Genomic DNA, 23,407 nt, shown 5'->3' on the forward strand with positions numbered 1-23,407 from the left:
CTAACCCTAAGTAGCAGGACCAATTTCCAGTACCCAGGTACTTGAAAATTGACATTATCCCTAAATATCACCATAAACTTACACAAACAGTAACTTTTCAACCCACACTTGAAGACAGGCATTTCAATTTCAATGCTATCTATCACCCTAACCCTAAACCTAACCCGAACCCTAACCCTACACTAACCGTAATTCATTTTCAGGTACCTCTATTTTGGCACTATACCTGATCCTTACGAATAGAAGAACCCAAACACTAAAAATCATGTCAACATTCCAAACAACAGGTACCTCAATTGGAACCCTAAACCTAAACCTAATCCTAACCCTAACACTAACCCGAAGCATCAGGACCAAATTCCGATACCCTGGTACTTGAAATTCGACATTATGCCTTAACCTCACCATGAACTTATGGTAATACTAACTTTCCAACCCGCATTTGAAGACACAGGCATTTCAATTTCAATGCTGTCTGTCACCCTAACCCTAACCCTAAACTAACCCTAAGTCATTTTCAGGTACCTCTATTTCAGCACTATCCATGACATTTATGAAAAGAAGAACCCTAACGCTAAAAATCATACCCACACTCCAGACATCAGGTACATGAATTGGAAACCTAAATCTAACCACAATTCTAAACCAAACCCTAACCCTAAGCAGCAGGACCAAATTCCAATACCCAGGTACTTGAAATTTGACATTATCCCTAAACATCACCATGAACTTATGCTAATACTAACTTTCCAACCCATACTTGAAGACACAGGCATTTTACTTTCAATGCTATTTGTCATCCTAACCCTAAACCTAACCCGAACCCTAACCTAACACTAACTCTTTTCAGGTACCTCTATTTCAGCTCTATAAATGACACTTATGAAAAGAAGAACCCAAAAGCTAAAACTTACACTAATATAACAAATGGCAGGTACATGAATTGGAACCCTAAACCTAAACCTAATCGTAACCCTAACACTAAGCCCAAGCATCAGGACCAAATTCCAAAACACTGGTACTTGAAATTCGACATTCTCCCTAACCCTCACCATGAACTTACGCTAATACTGACTTTCCAACCCACGCTTGAAGACACAGGCATTTAAATTTCAATGCTATTTATCACCCTATCCCAAACCCTAACCCTATCCTCTTGTAACACTAAGTCATTTTCAGGTACCTCTATTTCAGCACTATCCATGACACTTACGAAAAGAAGAACCCAAACGCTAAAAATCATACCAACATTCCAAACGTCAGGTACATCAATTCGAACGCTAAACGTAAACCTAATCCTAACCCTAACCCCAACCCCAAGCATCAGGACCAAACTCCGATACCCTGGTACTTGAAATTAGACATTATCCCTGACAGTCACCATGAACTTATGTAAATACTAACTTTCCAACCCACACTTGAACACACAGGCATTCAATTTCAATGCTGTCTAACACCCTAACCCTAAACCTACCCTAACCTTAAGTCATTTTCAGGTACCTCTATTTCAGCACTATCCATGACACTTACGAAAAGAAGCACCCTATCCCTAAAAATCATACCCACACTCTAAATGTCAGGTACATGAATTGGCAGCAGCATATGAGGAGTTACAAAAGGGGATAAAAACACAGAAAAACCTGGGGAAAAGATTCCTTTTTAAAACAGGAAAGTTTCCTATGGACAAGTTATAATTTAAATATATGCTGAATGTTTACACTGTCATTAATTCTCCTCTCACTTGAAAGATGCTTATCTCATTGTTCTTGCTACTTTCTGAAGTGGTTCTGGAAGTCCTCTTTTGTGTTTTTATAACACTTGATAGAGAATATAGCGAATGTTGCTGTCAAGAATCATTCAGTGGAAAAGCAGGTTTGTAAAAACATTACCATATGTCTTCATCCATTTTATCCACCAGATGCTGGCACCATGCAACTTCTGGCTCTTCTCCAAAGTCAAAATGACCATGACAAGTAAATACTTTGAATCAATCCAGGCAATTGAGGCAGCCACAAGAATGCAATTAAAGACCCTCATGAAAAAGGACTTTAACTTTTAAAACTTTAAACTTTCATCATATTTTTCAAGCATGCTTCATAAAATTATCAAATTATAAAACACTTTAAAAATAAAAACATAACATTCTAAAATATAGTACTACTTGTTAACAATTAACACTATACTGTTTTGTGGAAGAATAACCAGGTAGAGGCCATAAAGAATGCTGGAAGTTACACAGACTCTGAAAAGCTTTGATAATAAGTTGAGGGAGGTTTCATATGAATTCACTGAAGATCCTCAGGATCTGAAAAGTGTACAAGTACTTGGGAAATCTAGCAGTGGGAGTTCTTTCTAGAATGTAACAATGTTAAAAAAAAACCTGTTTTTTAAAATTTTCTAAATGAAAATTTTATGTTTCTCAAAACAAAAAACATAATGACCAGAAACAATATTACCATTTGCTCATACTTAATGGCATCCTTTTCTGCAATCTGGGCTGCCCTCTCTTTATTCATGTAAGCAGCTCTTAATTTCTTCTCCAATTCTCTGAGCTCAATACTGTGGGGGAAAAAATAAATTAAATTTAAATGTGAAGTTCATAAGAAAAGTAAACTTCGCAAAAAACTGAGTTCCTTCTATATTTTTACTTTTTTGAAAAAGTACACAACTGGTACCACTTTAGATCCACAGAAGAAGTAACAATTCATTACATTTAATGGGTACCTTGGGGCATTACAGACTTAAATCTTCAGGCTAAGCTATTCTATTTTATTTGTCTATTTGTTTATAACAATGCCACACTATTTTACCTCATATAGATTATAATAGGTCTTTATAACCTGGAGCAATTGTCCCCAATTTTAGTCTTAAAAAAAGAAGCAATTCTCAGTACTTGCATTTCCATTTCTACTTTAGACTCAGCTTGTCAAATTTCACAATAAACAAAACTGGCAAGGATTCTGATTAAGATTGCACTGAATTCATAAATCAATTTGGAGCGTACTGATATCTCTACAGCACTGAGTCTTCCATTGCTTAAACATGGTATCCTTCTACTTTTTTAGGTTTTTTTGAAGTCTATCAATAATGGTTTATATTTGTGGGTTGTGTCTATTTTACAAAGCTGGAAATCCAACTCAGCCCCTCACACATTACCACGGCAAGCACTTTACCACTGGGCTACAATCCCAGACCTTTGTGTTTTGTTTTGATACAGTAATTTATATCTTTCATTAGATATTTGTTTTTTATGTTCTTGAACAGATTACAATTTTTCAGATTTCATTTTCTAATTGCTGCTGATTTATAGAAAATGTTTATATAATAACTTCACATTTAACATCCATTTAGCACTAATTTGAATTATCTGTAAATTCTTTTTAATTTTCTACATAAAATCAAGGCATCTGTGAATAATTAAAGCTTTATTCTTTTACTGCCTTATCATACCTTTTGTTTCTTTTGTTTTATTGTGCTGGTTAGTGTGTACAATGCATTAGCAGAAGTTGTTTTTCATTTTTTTTTAGAGCAAGCATCCCTTGTCTGTCAGAGGGAAAGTGTTTCACGTTTTACCACTAAATATGCTGTTTCCATAAGATACCTTTTATTCTTAGTTTGTTAAACTTTGTTTTAATCACAGTGACACTGATTCATATCCACTGTTTATATATATGTATATATATATATATATATATATTCATATCCTGTTTATATAATTGTGTTAACAGATGAGCTACATTTATTGGGGGTTTTTTCCATTAAGTTTATTGGTACATTTTAGGTATACAATACAGTTACATTCATCATTGGGATCTTGTACCTTTACATGATCTACCTTGGTTCTTATTTTTTCCCCATTCCCCTGCCCTCACTTTACCCTCTCCACCTTTCCCTATTTACAATGATTTTGTTTCCACTTTTTCCTTTTCTCATATTTTTTTTCCTTCTTTCCTTCCCCCTACCCCTCCCACTTCCCCTACTCCTTTAGACCTTTTCTATTTCACATTATCAGTTATACATTTTGATCCTTATTTACACTTTTAGTTTTTCATACCAGAGAAACTATTTAGTATTTAGAAGTATGTTCTACTTATTTCACTTAAGAGTATGGCCTCAGTGTGCATCCATTTAGCTATAAATGTCTCTAGTTTCTCATTCTTTATGGCTGAGTAGTACTCCATTTTATTAAAAAAACACATCTTCGGGCCAGGGATTTATCTCAATGGTTTCTTCACCTGCTGCACAGCACACAGACCTGAGTTCAATCCCCAGTACCAAAAAAAAAAAAAAAAAAACCCACAAAAGAAAAACCCCACTTCTTTATCCAGTCTCCAGTTGATGGTCAATTGGGCTGTTTCCAAGTTTGAGCTATTACAAATTGTGCCACTATAAACATGGGTATGTATATATCACTATGGTATGATTCTTTTAACTCTTTTGGGAAGATACCCAACAGAGAAATAGCTGGGTCAAATGGGACCTCTAATACTAGTTGTCTAAGGTATCTCCATTTGATTTCCACAGTGGTTGCATCAGTCTGCACTCCCACCAACAATGGAGAAGGTTCTTTTCTCCTCACAACCTCACCAGCATTTGTTATTGGTTGATTTCTTGATAGCAGCCATTCTTTCTGGGGTGAGGTGGAATCTCAGCGATGTTTTCATCTGCACCTCTTAAATGACCAGTGATGTTGAACATTTTTTCATATGTTTATTTGCTGCTTTTACTTCATCTGAGAAATGTGTTCATCTCAAATGCCCATTTTTGAATTGGGTCTTTATATTTGGGGGGCCTGATTGTTTTTTTTTTTTTTTTTTTAGTTCTTTATGTATTCTAGATAATAGACCTTTGTCTGAGGAACAGCTGGTAAAAGTATCTTTCCCGGGCCAGGGATTTAGCTCAGTGGTTTCACTGCCTGCTGTGCAAGCGCAAGGATCCGAGTTCGATTCCTGGTACAAAAAAAATATTTTTCCCACATTGTAGGTTGTCTCTTAGCTCTGTTGGTGGTTTCTCTTGCAGTGCAGAAGCTTTTTAATAAGATGAGATCCCAATTGTTGATTCTTTTTGCTAGCATTTATTGGTTTTTAATGTTAAACCAAATTTACATTCCTGAAATAAGTTAAATATGGTCAGGATGGGTAACCTTTCTTATATGCCACTGGATTTGATATTAACTAATACAATATTTCAGAACATAACTGCAAAATTATGTAAAATTGGTGTTGCTTCTTCCCAAATGTTTAAAATTCATCTCCACCTATAGATTTCTTGGCAGACAAGATATAGATACACTATCTTTAAAATTTATAGGAATATTTAGGTTTCTACTTCTCCTTGTTTTCCTGAATATTCCTTGAGTACTTCTTGTTCTATTTGCTCTTGTTTGGTAAAATGTGGTGTCTAGCAATTTATTCCATTTAATTTTTCAAGCATCTGCATAAACTGTTCATCATATTCTGCTATCATCTAGTAAATGTGTCTATGACCTATACTGCTATCCCCTGCCCATTCCTAAAACTGTTATTTTGCATTCTCTTTTATTCTTTATCATTCTTGCCAGGAGGTTATCAATTTTACTAGCCTTTTAAAAGACATAATTCTTGGCCTTTGTTTATTCTACTTTACGTTTGTACTCTAACTCCTTTATTTCAGCTTTTATCTTTATCTTTTCTCTCCTCCTACATTCTTTCTGTAATCATTTCAGAAGGGAATTTGCTGATTATTTCCTAATTCCAACTAGCACATTTTCTAATGTAGTCATTTCAGATTAAAAATTACCCTACCGGAACAGCTTTAGCTACATCCTGAAAGATCTAGGGTGTACTTTTTTAATCCTCCAACTTATTTAGTGTGAAAAAATACAATAATGGGAAAATTTTCATTTTAACTATTTCAAGTATAACATTTACTGGTGTTAATTACATTCACAATGTTCTGTAACCATCAACAGTATTTCCAATGCTTTTTTCATCACCCATTAAACAACTACTCCCTCTTCCATGCTTCCCCTGGCCTCTGGTAATTACTAATCTACTTTTTATATCTGCCTAGTTCAAGTAAGTGGAATTATACAATATTTGTCCTATGTCTGGCTTACTTAGTGTAATGTGTTTTATATAGTCATTCATGTTGTGGCCATGAACTAGAAGTTCATTCATCCTTATACTGGATGATACTGCATTTGTGTATCTGCCACATCTGTTTACCCACTCATCTGTTGATGGATAGATACTCAGCTTGTTTCTACCTTTTGACTACAGTAAACAATGCTGCACTGAACACTGGCACACAAGAATTCATTTCAGTCAAGTACTCAATTCTTTTGTAGATAAACCTGGGAGTAAAATCTTTGGGTCATACGGTATCTGTTTAACTTTTTCCACATTTTATTTTCATACTGGCAGTGTTTACAGGTTCTAATTTTGCACTTTCTTGGCCACACCTGTTATTGTCCACTTGCATCAACAGGTGTGAAACAGTTTCTTGTTGTGGCTCTGATTTGTATTTCTCTAATGGCTAATGATACTGAATAACTTTCCATGTACTTATTATCACTGTGTATTTTCTTTGGGAAAATGTCTATTTAAATGGCATGCTCATTTTTGAATTGGGCTATTTTATTATTGAATTGTAGCTATTTTTTTATATATTCTGCATATTAATCCTTATCAGAGCTACAACTTGTTCTTGCCTTAGTGAGTTCTTGCTAGGTGAAAACAATCTATCAGTCTCAGTGCTCCACAGAGGTGGTTAGAACAGACATATACAAAAGGTGTACACTGCTTCCTCCTGAGCCAGGGACCAGGGTCTCAAACTCAGAACAGAACATGAGCTGCTATCCTCAAGACTGCTTAAGCTGAGATGGGGGTCCCACAAGAGCAAGGAAAACCACCACCTTTTCTTGATTCAGCATTTGGCTGGTTACTGTCACCTTTGGGTGTTATCCAGGGTTCTTACACAGTTTGTTCTTATAGTTTCTCCTTGGTTGTTTTTGTTTGTGTTTTGTTTTTATTATTGTTGTTTTACTGTTGTTTGTTTTAATGTTTCTCACAGGGAACAGGGGTGGGGAAGGAAAGGGGCCTTGAGCTGCCTACACTGCTATTTTACTGACATCAACCTTACAACTTTTACCATGAGGTGTTCTCATTTCTATTCACTTAAAAATATTTTCTAATTTAAATTTTGATTACTTTTTGGCCCAAAGGCTATTTAGAAATGTACTTTTAAAATCTTTAAACATATAAAGAGTATCAGTTGTCTTTGGTTTCTGATATCTAGTTTAATTCCACTGAAGCCAGAGAACATAGTATGTATGAATTTGATAATTTCTTGATAATTTTATTCTGGTACAACATATCATCTATTTTGGTAAATGATTCAAATATGTCTACTGTAACAACTAATATAGTTAAGTTTAAATTTACAAACTTAGTACCTTCTATTTTCTTTTCTCTCTTTTTGCTTCTTTGGTGGGGTACCACAGCTACCCTCAGTTTAGATAGCTCACTAGGAGGACGCACAGGACTCAGCATATGACTATACACGTATTCCACTGAAAGAATAGAGACCAAAAGTAGCATAGAAAAAAAGGCACACAGGCAGAATTCAGAGGAAACCAGGTGCAGGCTTCTGAAAGACCTCTCCCAGGGGAGTTACGCAGGACACACTGGATTCACCAGTAATGAGTTTTGACAACCTTCGGGAAATGGCGTCTGCCAGGGAAGATCCCCAGGGACTCAGTGGCCAAGGTTTTTATTGGGGGTTGGTTACTTAGGCACCCTCTACCTAGCACTACCTAAATTCCAGAATCACAGAAGAAAAGCAATGTTCAGAATAAAGTATACTCTGCTTTCACAAACAGTTTAGGCACAAGGAGTCACTCTTAATTAGTCATTGTAATGTAAACTTACTTAAAATCCTAGTTTCTAGAAGCCTACCAAGAAACAAACTGAAGAGATGGACTTTTTAAGGCAGATCTCAAACCTATTATATTAACTGTTTTCTGCACAGCCTCCTTTTGGACTCATCGTTTTTTAGTTTTCACATTTATTGCCCTATATGATTAATTTGTTATGTATTTTCATACTTTTATGATAGAGATTACAGCATGTTCTTTATTTCAACTCTGTTGAGATTGATCCATTATTTACTACACAATGAAAGACTCTTGACCACTGAAACTTTATTCATGCCCTCTTTCACTTTTGTTATTTTTTTAATTCTTTACATATTTTAAATCCAAAAAAAGGTTATATTAGAAGTTTATACATGCAAATTTCCTTAAATTTACTACACATTTACCTCCTGTCATTCTGAAATTAAGCTTGGGACAGTTTTTTCTTCTTTTACCTAAACAACTTGAAGTATTTCTTTTAATGCAGGATTCTTAGTGATCAATACTGTTTTTATCAAAAAATGTCCTTTTGTGTTGTTTTCTAATCCATCTCATCTACTTTTTATGAATTAACAGTTTGATTATCACTCTGAAACATAAAGAATCTGTAATGGCATTAATAAGAGAAAACTGTCTTTCTGAGCTGCTTTGGCTGAATTTAAATACAAATCATATATGAAGTACCTGTTTTTGCTTCCACAAAGTTATTTTTAACTACATAATAAATATATGGTAATAAATATAAATAATATAATCATGCGATGAATATAGTTATGAATTCTGCATTAACTATAATAAAAAGTTAATTGGTTGTACAATTAATTATAATTATTGATTAGAGGCATCATTAAAATAGGATTCCTTAAAATAGTTTCCCAACTCCAGTTAAAACTAGTGATTAAACTGTCTTTAAATATTTTCTTAGATTATAATATTGTGCTCAAAATAGATAAGTCTCATAACTTCTGAACTTCATGAAATATTTTCAAGGGCCGGGGATTTAGCTCAGTGGTTCTGTCGCTTGCCTTGCAAGTGCAAGGACCCGAATTCTATCCCTGGTACCAAAAAAAAAGAAATATTTTCAAAATAAAGATTTGAAAAATTTATCCTGGGTTTTAAAAATTAATTCCTTTTGGGCCGGGGATTTAGCTCAGTGGCACCGTGCCTGCCTCGCAAGTGCAAGGTCCTGAGTTCGATCCTGGTATAAAAAAAAATTAATTCCTTTTAAATTTAAGGAGTCTAAACTTAACATAGGTGATTGTGAATTACTTAGGATACATTTTAAGTGTCACAGCAAACAATTCCTTGAATTTAGGCCTGCCAATTTGTAGTTGAATATACCAATCTAAGAAAGTCAATTCTGCATGTCATCCAAAACATTAGCATGACTTATGCAGAAAATTTATAAAATCTTGGCAATTTTGACACTGCTGAGAGGCAGTAAATTCATTGTGAAATACTACTAAGATTGCTAAATCGAGTCACTTTGCCTTAAGTTTGAAGAAAATTCTAGCAAGGTATAGAATTCTGCATGGGCTATAATTTTCTTTCAGCTCTTTAGATTCACTTATTTATTTATTTATTTTTAGACAGGGTCTTAACTATGTAGTCCAGGCTGGCCAATTCACTACATAGCTCAGGCTGGCCTCCAACTCATGGCAGTCCTTCTGACTCAGCCTCCTGTGTTCTGGGATTACAGGTGTGCACCACCAGACCCTACTACTTTCAATTTTTACTGTTCCTATTCAAAATTCATACTCCTTCATGTTGTTTCTTTGAAGCTAATATACTTTTTCTCTAGCTGCTTTATTGTTTTTATGATTTTTTTAAAAAACTGGATTTTATAAACTTGGATTTTGGAAGTTTGATAAGGATGAGTTTAGGTAGAGTATTATTTACTGAGTTTCATACCTATGGCTTTATGTTTTTTATTTTTATTTTTTTTGGTACCGGGGATCGAACTTGGGACCTTGCACTTGCGAGGCAGGCAGTGGAACCACTGAGCTAAATCCTGGCCTTGAATTTTTAATCATTTTCAGAAAATTCTTTGTCAGTGTCTCTACAAATAATTCTCTGCATCACCCTCTTTCACCTCTACTACCAGGACTAAAATTACTGTATATAAATCTGTTATTAAGGACTGAGAATTTAGCTCAGTGGTTTTGCCGCCTGCTGCGCAAGCACAAGGATCCGAGTTCGATCCCTGGTACCAAAATAAATAAATAAATAAATCTGTTAATAGCTTCCACCCTAGCCCATAACTCTTTTAAGTTCCCATCTGTATTTTTCCACCCATGTGTCTTTCCATGCTTTCTACTGTAGTTTACACTAACCTATCACAAAATATCTATTCATCAACATCTTATCTAATAAAACAAATCAGATTACTGGATAATATATACCAATGTGCAGAAATCTTACATGTAAAGCTTGAAGAAAGCTATGAAACATGTTAGCCATGTGCTTATTGGCCAAGTGCTGCCTCACATAAGTCAGCCATACTTTTAGAATCAGCAGAAACCTCCAGGAGAAGCGCAGCCTCCAATGCCAAGCTCATCATGCTAGTTTCCTTCCCGTCCCAGTTCTTATTTTTGTGTTTTCTTCAGATTTTCTGTTCTCAGAGGGAACATTTATCTGAATCAGTGTATAATGCTCTAAGTGGAAATTCTATTGAATTCATCATCAGTGAATTAGACAAATGAAGAAATATTTATTTCACCGTCAGAATACATAAAATCATGAATAATAAATAATAATTGGAGAATTAAGAGTCCAAAAGGATATTTTGAGACCAGAACAATATGCAGATTTTAGTAGTACTTTTATTTTTCTAAGGATAATTGCTTTGAGAATCTGATTAAAGTTGTAGACTGAGAAAAATACAGTGGCTGTATTTACTACACATATACAAGGAAACTCCAAACCCCCGAAGCTCTTCCATGGCTCTATAATGTTTTTCATAAGTTCTACTCAATTAAAACAAGGTAGAACAATTATCAAAGTAAATCTCCAACATATTCAACTGTACATATACAGGATGGGCACTTACTTGGCCCTTAAGTGTGGATCAACAGTGTGACGTGGCTGTCCCTGGGAAGTAATTCAGTCTTGGGGATTGTCTGTTTCTTTTTTCATTGCTGAGACAAAATATCTGACACCCACAAATGAAAGGAGGAAAGGTTTATTTCAGCTCATAGTTTGTAGAGGTTTCAGTCCATTATCGGCTGGCTCCAAGGCAGGGCAGCATGTCACAGGGGCATTGCAGAAGAAATAAAGTGCATGGCAAGGCAGGCAGAAAGCAGCAAAAGCAGCCTCCCTTTTCCTTTTATCCCATCCAAGCTACAAACTTTTTGGGTAGTGCCACCCTTACCCAGGGTGGGCCTTCTCATTATCCAAACCCAGAACTATGCCAGACCAATCAGTGGACAGTAGCACACACTCTTATTCCCAGGATCACAACCCCTAGATCTAACCAGCTCTGAAAAGCCCCATCTATGACGGCCTGAGGCCTTAGGGGGGACATCTAGATACAAGCCACAACAGATAGCATTAATAAATATATTCCAGGATTCCATGAGTCTGTTTTTTATAGTAAGGGTAAAAATTTACACTTACGGGAAAGGGCAAAAGGGACTGATATTTAATTTTCACTATAAATATTTATGCTACTATGAATGCAACTTATTTTCAAAATTGAATATTTCTGGACTAAAGCCAGCATTTCCAGGCAAAATAGTACGTAATAGTATAAACAAAGAGATTTTCATTTTCAGGTATTAAGGATTACATAATATTTATTGATAAATACTAAAGAAATGAAAGTAGTAAAAACTAAGATACCTGTTTTCTCTTACTTGCTGCCTCATCTTTTCATCCTTTAGATTTTCATGTTTTAGTCTTGCCAGTTCCAGAGCCAATTTTTCTTCTTGTTCAAGCTGGAGTTCCCTTAATCTCTTGTTTTCTTCTGCCTGAATAAAGAATATAACTTAGTTATTTTTTCTCCAGAATCAGATTTTCTCTATCAATGTTTGGATTTGTTTTATAACAAGAAACTACATATTTTAAGAGCAAGAGTCAACTATTTAACTATTTTTAAATATAAAATATTATTTTAACAAATACTTTTTCAAACATTTTATCATGGTAAAAATTTTAAGCATCACCAACATTAAGAAAATATTAAAATAAACCCTCCCCAACCACTGATCTTTTTACTGTTTTCCTAGTTCTGTCTTTCCCAGAATATCATACTGCTGGGATCACACAGAATGTAGCCTTTTCCAAGTGACTTTCACTTAGTAAAATGCATTTAAAGTTCCAACATGTCCTGGTATCTTATGTCCCATCCACACTGTCTAGATGTGCAACAGGAATGGCCCAATTCTTCCAGAAGATACTTTTCATTTATTTTTTTTCATTCTTCCATGGCTACCCCAAATGCCTTGCAGCTGGCCACAGCTATGGCAGATGCCCCATGGCCACTCTAGAAGACATGTGCTTCAGCAACTGCAGGCTTCAATCACAGGTCTACCACAGATGACCTCACCCTACAGGCGCTCTGGATGACTCTGCCTCTCTGTAGCCATCCTTAATGAGGTCCATGAGAAGCAGCCCCCACCCATGATTAAAAAGAAAGTCTGACACTGCGCATGCAAACATCCACCCTTTTCTTCTAGATAAGCAACTTCCCCCCATATCTCCAGTGGGTCAGTCCATGCACTAATACCTCTTATGCTGCACAGCAAGTCCTAATAAAGTCTCTTTTGCATGGCGTATTTTTCTTCATTCATGCTTTCTACCTCAAGGAGAGCAAGCTGAGTTGTTCTACTAAGAACTGCTAACACTAAAGGCCACTGGCACCAAAAGCAGCCAGGAGTGGAGGCTGGTAACACTGAAGGTAGATAGCATACAGAGAACAACGGAGAACAAGAGACTTGCCTGGAGCTGCTATCTTTGATGGGCAGAGGAGTCTCTCAGGTCTGCCGATAGCTGCTGACTCCAAGTGGTAAAGATCACTAAGCCTAAGAAATTACAGCTACTGGCATTCAGAGATCAGGGCTGTCAATACTAAAAGAGCTGCACTTTGCCTGTTTATAATTTTTATTTGCACTGAGCAAAAAAACTTTAAGCCAATGAGTGACAGATGTAAGTTTATCAAGACATCTTGATTGCTTTCAAGTTTTGGCATTTACAGATAAAACAATTTATAGTTACCAAGTGTTATAAATATTATGTATTGGAAGATATACTGTAGATACATGAAATATGATCAAAATATACAGTGAATGTTTAATTTTTTAAAAATAAAAAAGTTATTGCACATGTGTAAGACACATTACTATTAATCCACCTCCAACTATTTCCCCTTGCTTAAAAATCCCTTATCTTATTGTTACTGCCATTTTCTGAAGGAATTCTGGAAGTCCTCTTTCATACTGTGATCAAAGCAGATGACATGTGATCAAAAACAGTGAATGTTGCTGAGTGCCATCCAACAGAAAGATAGGCTCATGAAATCATGACGGTGGTCCTCATCCACCTTATTCACCATTCTCTGGTACCATAGCACTTCTAGTTCTTCCTCAAAGTGAAATGGCCGTGAAAAATAAATAGTTTGAATCAATTCAGGACATTGAAGCAACCATAACAGCACAACTAAAGACACTCATGAAAGAGATCTTCCAGAACTGCTCAGAACGTGGCAAGAATGATGGGATAAGTGTGTTCATAGGGCAGGGAATATTTTTGGGGAAAACTGATAGCAATGTGTCCTTTACTGTAATAAATGTTTCAATTTAAACATTCACTGTATTTTCAATCACACCCCATAAATTTTCAACATTCCGGAATGTTTACACTACTTCAAAAAGAAACCTATAGAGTACTTGTTAATATCACTTGGCATTCCTCTCACCCACCCCCTTCTGTAACACCTGGCACAGACTAAACTACTTTCTGTCTTTATAAATGTACTTGTTCTGGACATTTCATATAAATGAAATCATACAGTATGTACCTTTTTATGTCTTTCATGTAACATAATGTTTACCAGGTTCAACCTCGTTTTAGCATATATCAGTAATTTGTTGTTATAGCTCTATAATATTCTCTTGTTTAGACATAACATATTTTGTTTATTTACTCATCAGCTGATTGGCATTTGTTTCCACTTTCAGGATCTCATAAAACTGCTATGGATAATCATCTGTATGTTTTTATGTGCTGAGTAATATAGTAACTGCACTTAACTTTTTGAGGAACTTTTAAACTACTTTCCATAGCCACTACACCACTTGACATTTCCACTCGAATGTAAAAAGGATCATATTCTCCACATTTTTACAAATAATTATTTTCCTTTTTTATTATTATAGCAATCTTCATGGATCCCAAGTGGCTTCTTGTGTTCATGTCTAAACTCCTGAACTTGGAAAGGAGAGGAATGGATTCCATTTTTAAAACCTGCCTTTGCTACTCCCCACATCATCCCACAAAATGCTGAATGAATAGCAGGCACTCAAATAATGAAATATGTGAACACCTTTTTCACATTTAAGAGAACTCATTTCTTTTGTATATCTCCTTCTTGTTTCCTTTCATCTACTACTCTGATCCCCTAAAATATTCAGACATACCATTGATAAATTTCTTCCATATTTCATGGTACCTGAATTCTTCAAGGAGTGTTTCAAAAATTAAAAAATATAAGTAAATTTACACTTAATACATAAATTTTCATTTTGTACCACTTAAGAATATACTTGTTTAATTTTAGTAATTCAAAAAGGCATCCTTCAGTTTTTGTTCTCAGAAATTTTAAAGCATGATAATTGTACTTACATGAATAAAACTGTAAATCAATAATTACAAATTTCACAATTATGTTTTAAAAATGCTTATTCTTGTAAGGCACTATTCTAAGGGCTTTATACATATTATTCATTAAAATAATCCTAAGTAGGAGGTATCATTATTATTTTCCATGTTACATATGAAGCGTAAAATGTAAAAGCAAGTTACCTATGGATCCACAGCTAAAATAAACCAGTACTACGATTCAAAGACAGTTTGGCTCCAAATAGTCAGCTCTCTACCACTCACCTGGAAGGACTCAAAATGAAGCACATTTACCTGCTATTGGTCTCTCTAGCTTCTCAATTCCAGTACTAACTTTGTCTTTCATCATTGCCAATATACAAATGATAAAATTAACAGGGAATATTAAAACTTACTTTTTGGATGGCTTCTTCCATATCCAACTCAAACTGCTCATCCTGTAATAATCTGAGGAATCTCTTGTGCTCAACACGTTCATCATTTTCATTCTGCACAATTTGGTTCCTGACTTGACTCTCCATCTTTTTTAATGCTTCCACATGCAATTTTTTGCAGTAGTTTTGATCTACTAATTTTTGATGCCTTTCACTAAAGCTCAAAATTCTCCTTTTGGAAGCCTATAATAGAAAAAAACAAAGGTATGCATACTCCAATATTCCAAAGGCTCATTTGAAAAATCACAATGATGTCTGTACCAAACGATACAAAAACAGGTTAAGTTTTGGTTTCCTTCAAAATATTAAACGTGCCTGATCAATACATTGATGAATCAAATAGGTACTAATACTCCTTATTTTATAGGTGAGGCATGAAAAGTAAAAGTATTTAAACAAAAGTACTACTAGGATTCAAAGACAGGCAGCCGAGCTCCACAGACCTCACTCTTCAGCACCACCGAAGGAATTCACCCCTCCTCTCACTCCAACCACCACCCCACCCCAGGGCCACAAAGTCCTGTTCAGAGACTGGTCTGGTGCCTAATATAAACCTACTGGGTCAACCGCTGCTCTCTCGGACTTTCATTTCCATATATTTGAGCCGATAATCTATAGGCAGATTTAATGACGTATCTAACGAGTGCAGAAGAGGAAGCGAACCGCGGAGAGAGTTTCTATAATGAAAGCAAATACAAATTTCCAGCTTCATTCTCACATTAGGCACTTCGAATCCTTTTTAAGAAGCAGGCAAGCTATAAACAATAATTAAATACACTCAGTTTAGAGTCCCCCAAGTGGCTCACCATCTTGGCTGACGAAAAGGCAGGTTCCTCCACTCACATATCGAAGCACCGGGCTTCAGCCGCGGTCGTGGTCCCCTCTCCCGCCGTAAATTCGGTGTTTACGCGGTGTCCCGGCAACGGCCGCCGGCGACCCGCGCATGACGCTGCTTCCCATTGGACGAGGCGAGACCCAATCGGCATCGAGCTTCTTCGGAGCCGCCGGAGGGCTACTTCCACTGGCCCAATAGGTCAGATCGCCCCAAGTTCAAACTAAGGGACGCGTGTCCTCCGCGGGCTGCTGGGGGGTTGAAGATTTTCCACGGACCGCCTCCCTCTGAGGCTTAGGACCCAGTCGAGGCCTGTAGAAACTATTTTCAAATAAATACTCATCTGCAGCTCAGTACTGAGGCGAAGCCAGTTCCCACGCGAGTATCCTGCTCCCTCCGGCCTCCCCGCTGGGCTGGGGACCGGTATCCCGGTTCCGTCCCAGAGCCCCAAGGGCGGCCTTCCTTGCTGCATCCCAGCCTTCACAGAAGCTGTCTGTACGCTTTGGGGGACAAATGTCTTAAGGTACGTGCATCTTTGCGCTATGGTCCAGGTGCCAAGGAAGAGAGCCAAATGCATACATAGTGGCAGGATTTGGGGCTGCTTTATTTCACTGGCAAACTCTAAGGTCCATTTTAAATGGAATTTAAGAACAAGAATGGGTCCAAAAAGTCAGATATACTGATACACTTTGAGAACTCTTGTCAAAATTAAATTTGTTTTAAAACGTAGTAGTATAACTTGATTTAATTTGTCATCCCAATTTGAAGTCATGTCTGTTTAAAGATTGATAACATGTTGGACTTTTAAGTTTTTACATGTATCAAAAGCTTGGAAGTTATCACTCTCAACCTTAAACCCAAAACCAAGCCAAAATGAAACAACCACGACAAATTAAAAAACAGTGAATTTTCTTGCTTCCCTCATAAACATGAGGTTGTAGGACAAATTACCACCCTGAAATTTGGACAGAGTAGAATCCAGAGAGTCGGAGACAAAATGTACTTATTTGAAGCAAAAGCCACTAGAACCTTCAACTAGTGTAAACACTTAAATGATGATTTTGAGAAGTTGCTGATGATTTTCTGTGGACTAGCATGAGAGAAACTACTGGGGGCATATTCTTAGGGGGGTCTTCACCCTTCCATAAATTGTGCCTCCAGGTTCAAGTAGTGAAGAACCAAGAAACATTTTCTGTGGCTCTAGTGAGGATTGGAAGAATAGTTGTGAAATACCCTCAGAGCTTTCTCATAATAAAGGCCTACTTTCAGGGGAAAAGATTTTAGCAGAGCTAATCTTATCTCACCTGGGCAAGGACAGTTTTCTGACTACAGTTTCCACTAGATTTTCTGCCTCGTCTAAGGGAGGGTGGTGGTGCAGAGCAGCTAAGAAACACTTGTGAAGGTCAGGCTCGTACTAAAAGACTGAGAATGAATCTTAAAATCATAGTAGAACACTTCCTCTTTCCCACACACCACACCTGTAAGGTTCCAGTATAGCAGTAGATTACTGCTAGAAGATTTGACTTTGTTTCCATTTTTTCCTTTTCTCATATTAATTCCATTCCCTTCTTTCCTTTCCCCTCCCCCTCCCACTTCCCCTTCCCCTTTGCCCCTTTTCTTCCTATTTCACATTATCTATTATACCTTTGAGTCCTTACTTACACTTTCAGTTTCTCACACTAGAGAAACGATTCAGTATTTACACATCTGTGTCCTATTTCACTTAAGAGTATCGCCTCAGTGTGCATCCATTTAGCTATAAATGTCTCTAATCTCTCGTTTTTATGGCTGAGTAGCACTCCATTTTATTTTTAAAAACCTCACGTTTTCTTAATCCAGTTGATGAGCAATTGAGCTGCTTCCAATTTTAACTATTACAAATTGAGAGGGCTGGGGATTTAGCTCAGTGGTTCCATCACCTGCTTCACAAGCGCAAGGTCCTGCGTTCAATCCTCTGGACCAGAAAACAACAACAACAACAACAAATTGTGCTTCCATGAACATGGGTGCACATATATCACTGTGGTATGATTCTTTTAATTCTTTGGGGGAAGATACCTAGCAGGGGAATAGCTGGGTCAAATGGGACCTCAAGCCCTAGTTCTTTGAGGTAACTCCATACTGATTTCCACCAGCAGTCTGCACCAGTCTGCACTCCCACCAGCAGCAGAGCAGGGTTCCTCTTTCCCCACAGCCCCACCAGCATTTATTATTTGTTATTGGTTGATTTCATGATAGCAGCCATTCTTTCTGGGGTGAGGTGGAATCTCAGCGTTGTTTTCATTTGCATCTCTCGATTGACCAGTGATGTTGAACATTTTTTCATATGTTTCTTTGCTATTTCTATTTCTTTGTCTAAGAAATGTCTGTTCATTTCAGATGCCCATTTTTGGACTGGGTCTTTAAATTTGGGAGGTCTGATTTTTTAAAGTTTTTTATAGATTTTAGATAGAACTTTGTCTAAGGAGCAGCAGATGAGTTTTTTTCCCCCACATTGTAGGTTGTTTCTTCACATTGTTAGTGGTTTTTGTTGCTGTGTGGAAGGTTTTTTTTTTTTATTTTGGTACCGGGGATCGAACTCGGGTTCTTGTGCTTTCGAGGCAGGTGGCAAAATCCCTGAACTAAATCCCCGGCCCTGCAGAAGCTTTTTAATAAGAAGAGATCCCACTTGTTCATTGTGCTAGTTCATGTGCAACTGAGGTTTTTTTCATGAAATCTTTTCGTATGCCAATCAGACAAAGAATTCTTACAAAAATCCAAAGACAACAACGAGCGGCAAAAACCAAGATGAGTTTGAAGTCTCTGGCATCTACAGCTACAGCAAACATTAAACAGACCCCAACGCTTGGTCATATGTAAAACCTCACGTCACACTAAAAGCCTAGGCTCATGTTGTCCAGTACCTCACATTCAGCTTTAAACAACAACAAAAACTACAAGGCTAAAGGTAATTTGCTAAAAGACAAAGTAGGCATCAGAATCAGATTGAACTATAACACATTTGAATATTGTTAGGTGGGAATTTTAAATAACTGACAAATACACTGTGGGCTGGAAAATGTTGATAATAGGGAAGAACAGATACATAATATGAGTAGAGAAATTTTAAAAACACTGTTAACAAAGAATGACTTGGGTGGGCTTATCAGTAGATAGATACAACCAAGGAATCAGTATGAAAGTATATCAATAGAATGTTCCCAAACTGAAATGTAAAGAGATTAATAGCAAGTTAGATAATCTTTCTGGGCCTTTAACTCACTTTAGACTCAAATTTTTTTGCTACATGAGAAGAAAATTTGTAAGAGATGTAGTAGAAGGGAGTTAGCAATATTTCTGTCTTTCATGGGTCTTATATGTACAGTTACCACAAATATAAAATTGACAGTAGCATGTCTACAATGCAAAACATTGTGAATCCAAGATGTAACTACTACATGTGTTTAATCCCCTATTAATCTAACAACCTTAGGAACTCTACAAAAAATGTATATCTTCTTATCTAATGTCTAGGTACATGTATATATTGCATAATGCAAAATAGGTTAAACACGTCTATCTCCTCAAACATCATTTCTTTATTGTAAAAACTTTCAAAATCCTTTGTTCTAGCTTTTTGAAATATACAGTATACTATTGTTATTTACAGTTGCCCTGCTGTGCACTCCAGAACTTCTAGTTTAATTTAGTACCCCCTTTCCCCAACCCTCCCACTCCATCTCGATAATCTCTGATAACCACTACTCTACTCTCAACTTCTCTGAGGTCAACAATTTTAGATTCCACATCTGAGTGAGACCATGCAGTACTGTCTTTCTCTACTTGATTTATTTCACTTAACATAATGATCTCCGGTTCCATCCATGTTGTTGCTGAATAGCATTCTACTGTGTATATGTACCATTCCTCACTTGCCCATCCATTAATGGAAGTCAAATTGTTCCCATTTCTTGGGTATTGTGAATAGTACTGCAATAAAAATAGGAATACAGGTGTCTCTTCAACATACTGATTGCATTTCCTCTGTAGATGTAACCAGTAGTGGGATTTCTGGATCATGTGATAGTTCTATTTTTAATTTATTGAAGAATTGCCACACCATCATGCCATTTTCTACAATGGCTGAACTAATTCACATTCCCACCAAGAGTGTGCAAGGGTTCCCTTTTCTCCTCAGCACTTGTTTTCCGTGGTCTTATCAATCCATTTTTACTGGGATTAGGTGGTGTCTCAGCAGAGTTTTGATTTGCATTTCTTTGATCAATGATGTTGAGTATTTTTTCATGTACTGTGTTGGCCACTCATATATCTTTTTTTAAAAAGAAATATCTGTTTCAATCTATTTCCCAGTTTTTTTCCTTTTTTATTGAATTTTTACAGTTCCTGATATATTTTGGATATCAACCTCTTGTTGGAGGTAGAGTTTGCAAATATTTTCTTCCATTCTGTAGGTTGTTGCTATACTCTGTTGAATGTTTGCTGTGTAAATGAAACACTGTCCGTCTGCTATGCAGATGTTATCCCATTTGCCTATTTTTGCTCTTGATTCCTCTGCTTTTCCGGTCTTATCCAAAAAAATCTTGGCCCATTCAAATATCCTGAAGCATTTTCCCTATGTTTTATTCTAGTAGTACCATCATTTCAGTACTTACCTTTAAGACTTTAATCTATTTAGAGTTGATATTTGAAACTGGTGAGAGCAGTTTCTTTCTTCTGCACATAGATATCCAATTTTTCCAGTACCATTTATTGAAAAGACTCCCTCCAATATATGTTTTTGGCACCTTTGTTGAGAATCAGTAGACTAGATGTGTTAGCTATTTATTTCTGGAATCTCTGTTCTATACCATTGGTAAATGTATCTTTTTATGGTAATACCACACTCTTGTTTACTACAACTTTGTAATATGTTTGGGTTTTTTTGTTTTTGTGGTACTGGGGATCGAACTTGGGACCTTGCGCTTGTGAGGCAGGCACGGTGCCATTGAGCTAAATCCCTGGCCCATGTAGTATGTTTTAAGGCAGGTATTCTAATGCCTCTTGTTTTGTTCTTTTGCTCCTGAAGAGTCTGGCTTATATATAGCTTCTCATAAGGTAGCCCTTAATTAAAACTTCTTCACTGGGCTGCTATCAGAAATTTTTTTGAACACTGATGTATCCCAACCAGGTAAGATAGCACTTAGCGTATAGTAAGTGCTAAATATTTGTTAAATTAACAGATGGTTGAAATAATATTATTGTGGTGCTCATAGAGAAACCTCTAACAAGAAATTACTTTAGAGAATTACTGTTCTTTATCAGTCCAGTAAAAGTTTTATCAATTTTATTTACATTTTCAAAGAACGAACTTTGCCTTTACTAATTTTCCATTAGTTTTCTATTTCAGAGTCCATTGTTTTCTTCATCTGTCATCATTATTTTCTTCTTTCTGTTTGCTTTTGGTTTAATTTGCTCTTTTCTTTAGCTTCTTTTTTTTATTACACAAGAGGCAAATCATTCCATTTCTTTTTTTTTTATTAAATTCTTTTATTGGTACATTGTAGGTATACAACACAATTACATTTCTCATTGGGAATTGTACCTTTACATGATGCATCTTGGTTCTTATTTTTTCCCCATTCCTAGCCCTCCTTTCATACCCTCCACCCTTCTCTATTTACAAAGACTTTATTTCTATTTTTTCCATTTCTCATCATTTTTCCTTTCCCTTCTTTCCTTTCCCCTGCCCCTCCCACTACCCCTACCCCTTTGGACCTTTTCTTCCTATTTTGCATTATCGATTATTCATTCTACTCATTGGTACATTTTAGGTATACAATATAATGACATTCATCATTGGAAATTTGCACCTTTACATAGTCTCTCTTGGTTCTTATTTTTCACCCTTGCCCAGCCCTCCCTTCAACCCCTCCATTCCTCCGTATTTATAAAGATTTTGTTCCTAGTTTTCCATTTTCTCGTATTAATCCCATTCCCTTCTGTCCTTTCCCCTAGTCCTCCCACTTCCTTCCCCTTTGCCCCTTTTCTTCCTATTTCACATTACCTATTATACATTTAGTCCTTATTTACACTTTCAGTTTCTCACACCAGAGAAACTATTCAGTATTTATACATGTGTGTCCTATTTATTTCACTTAAGAGTATCACCTCAATGTGCATCCACTTAGCTATAAATGTCTCTATAATTTCTCGTTTTTTATGGCTGAGTAGTACTCCATTTTATTAAAAAAACCTCATTTTCTTTATCCAGTCTCCAGCTGATGGGCATTTGGGCTGTTTCCAAGTTTTAGCTATCACAAACTGTGCTGCTGTGAACATGGGCGCACATATATCACTGTGGTATGATTCTCTTAATTCTTTGGGGAAGATCTCCAGCAGTGGAATAGCGGGGTCAAATGGGACTTCCAGTCCTAGTTCTTTGAGGTATCTCCATACTGATTTCCACAGTGGTTGCACCAGTCTACACTCCCACCAGCAGTGGAGCAGTGTCCCTCTTTCCCCACAGCCCTGCCAGCATTTGTTATTGGTGGATTTCATGATAGCAGTCATTCTTTCTGGAGTGAAGTGGAATCTCAGCATTGTTTTCATTTGCATCTCTTGAATGACCAGTGATATTGAACATTTTTTCATGTATTTATTTGGTATTTCTACTTCCTTGTCTGAGAAATGTCTGTTCATTTCAGATGCCCATTTTCGGATTGGGTCTTTAAATTTGGGAGATCTGATCTTTTTAAGTTCTTTATAGATTCGAGATAGTAGACCTTTGTCTGAGGAAGAGCAGGTGAAGATTTTTTCCCACATTGTGGGTTGTCTCTTCACAACGCTGGGGTTTTCTTTTGCTGTGCAGAAACCTTTTAATAAGAAGAGATCCCACGTGTTGATTGTTTGTGCTAGTTCACGGGCAACTGAGGTTTTGTTCATAAAATCTTTTCCTACACTGATGTCTTCAAGGGTTCTACCTAACCTCTGTTCCAGCTGGTTCAGAGTTTCTATTTTAATATTTAGATCTTTAATCCATTCTGATTTTAGTTTAGTGCATGGTGAGAGATATAGGTCTAGTTTTAATCTTTGGCAAGCTGAAGCCCAGTTTTTCCAGCACCATTTATTAAAGAGGCTATCTTTCCTCCAGTGAGGGTGTTTGGCTCCTTTATCGAAGATGAGATGGCCGAGTGTGTCTGGTGTTGTTTCTGCATCTTCTAATCTGTTCCACTGGTCGTCAGGTCTGTTTCTTTGCCAGTACCATGCTGTTTTTATCACAGTAGCTTTGTAGTAGAGTTGCAGGTTGGGGATTGTGATACCCTCTGGCATGTCTCTGTTACCTAGAATTGCTTTTGCTATTCTGGGTCTCTTCTTGTTCCAAATGAATATTTGGCTTGTTTTCTCAAGGTCCATGAAGTATGCTGCTGGGAT

The 23,407-nt window shown here is 36.6% G+C and overlaps 1 protein-coding gene across 1 annotated transcript in view; it reads right to left on the bottom strand.

Moving 5' to 3' along the window:
- Window positions 1-15,743, bottom strand: part of Mns1 (meiosis specific nuclear structural 1) — a 35,063-nt gene extending 19,320 nt beyond the window's left edge. The window contains exons 1-4 of the mRNA XM_021237190.2: window positions 15,724-15,743; window positions 15,127-15,348; window positions 11,735-11,862; window positions 2,457-2,559 (exon numbers count right to left, since the gene is read on the bottom strand). Of these exons, the coding sequence (XP_021092849.2) occupies window positions 2,457-2,559; window positions 11,735-11,862; window positions 15,127-15,252 (357 nt within the window). The 5' untranslated portion in view covers window positions 15,253-15,348; window positions 15,724-15,743. The remainder of the gene's footprint in view (window positions 1-2,456; window positions 2,560-11,734; window positions 11,863-15,126; window positions 15,349-15,723) is intronic.
- Window positions 15,744-23,407: the final 7,664 nt, after the last annotated feature.

The sequence above is a fragment of the Heterocephalus glaber genome, unplaced genomic scaffold, assembly GCF_053883595.1.
Source record: "Heterocephalus glaber isolate CG9 unplaced genomic scaffold, H.glaber_assembly_v1.0 deba00001689, whole genome shotgun sequence".
Taxonomy (NCBI): Eukaryota; Metazoa; Chordata; class Mammalia; order Rodentia; family Bathyergidae; genus Heterocephalus; species Heterocephalus glaber.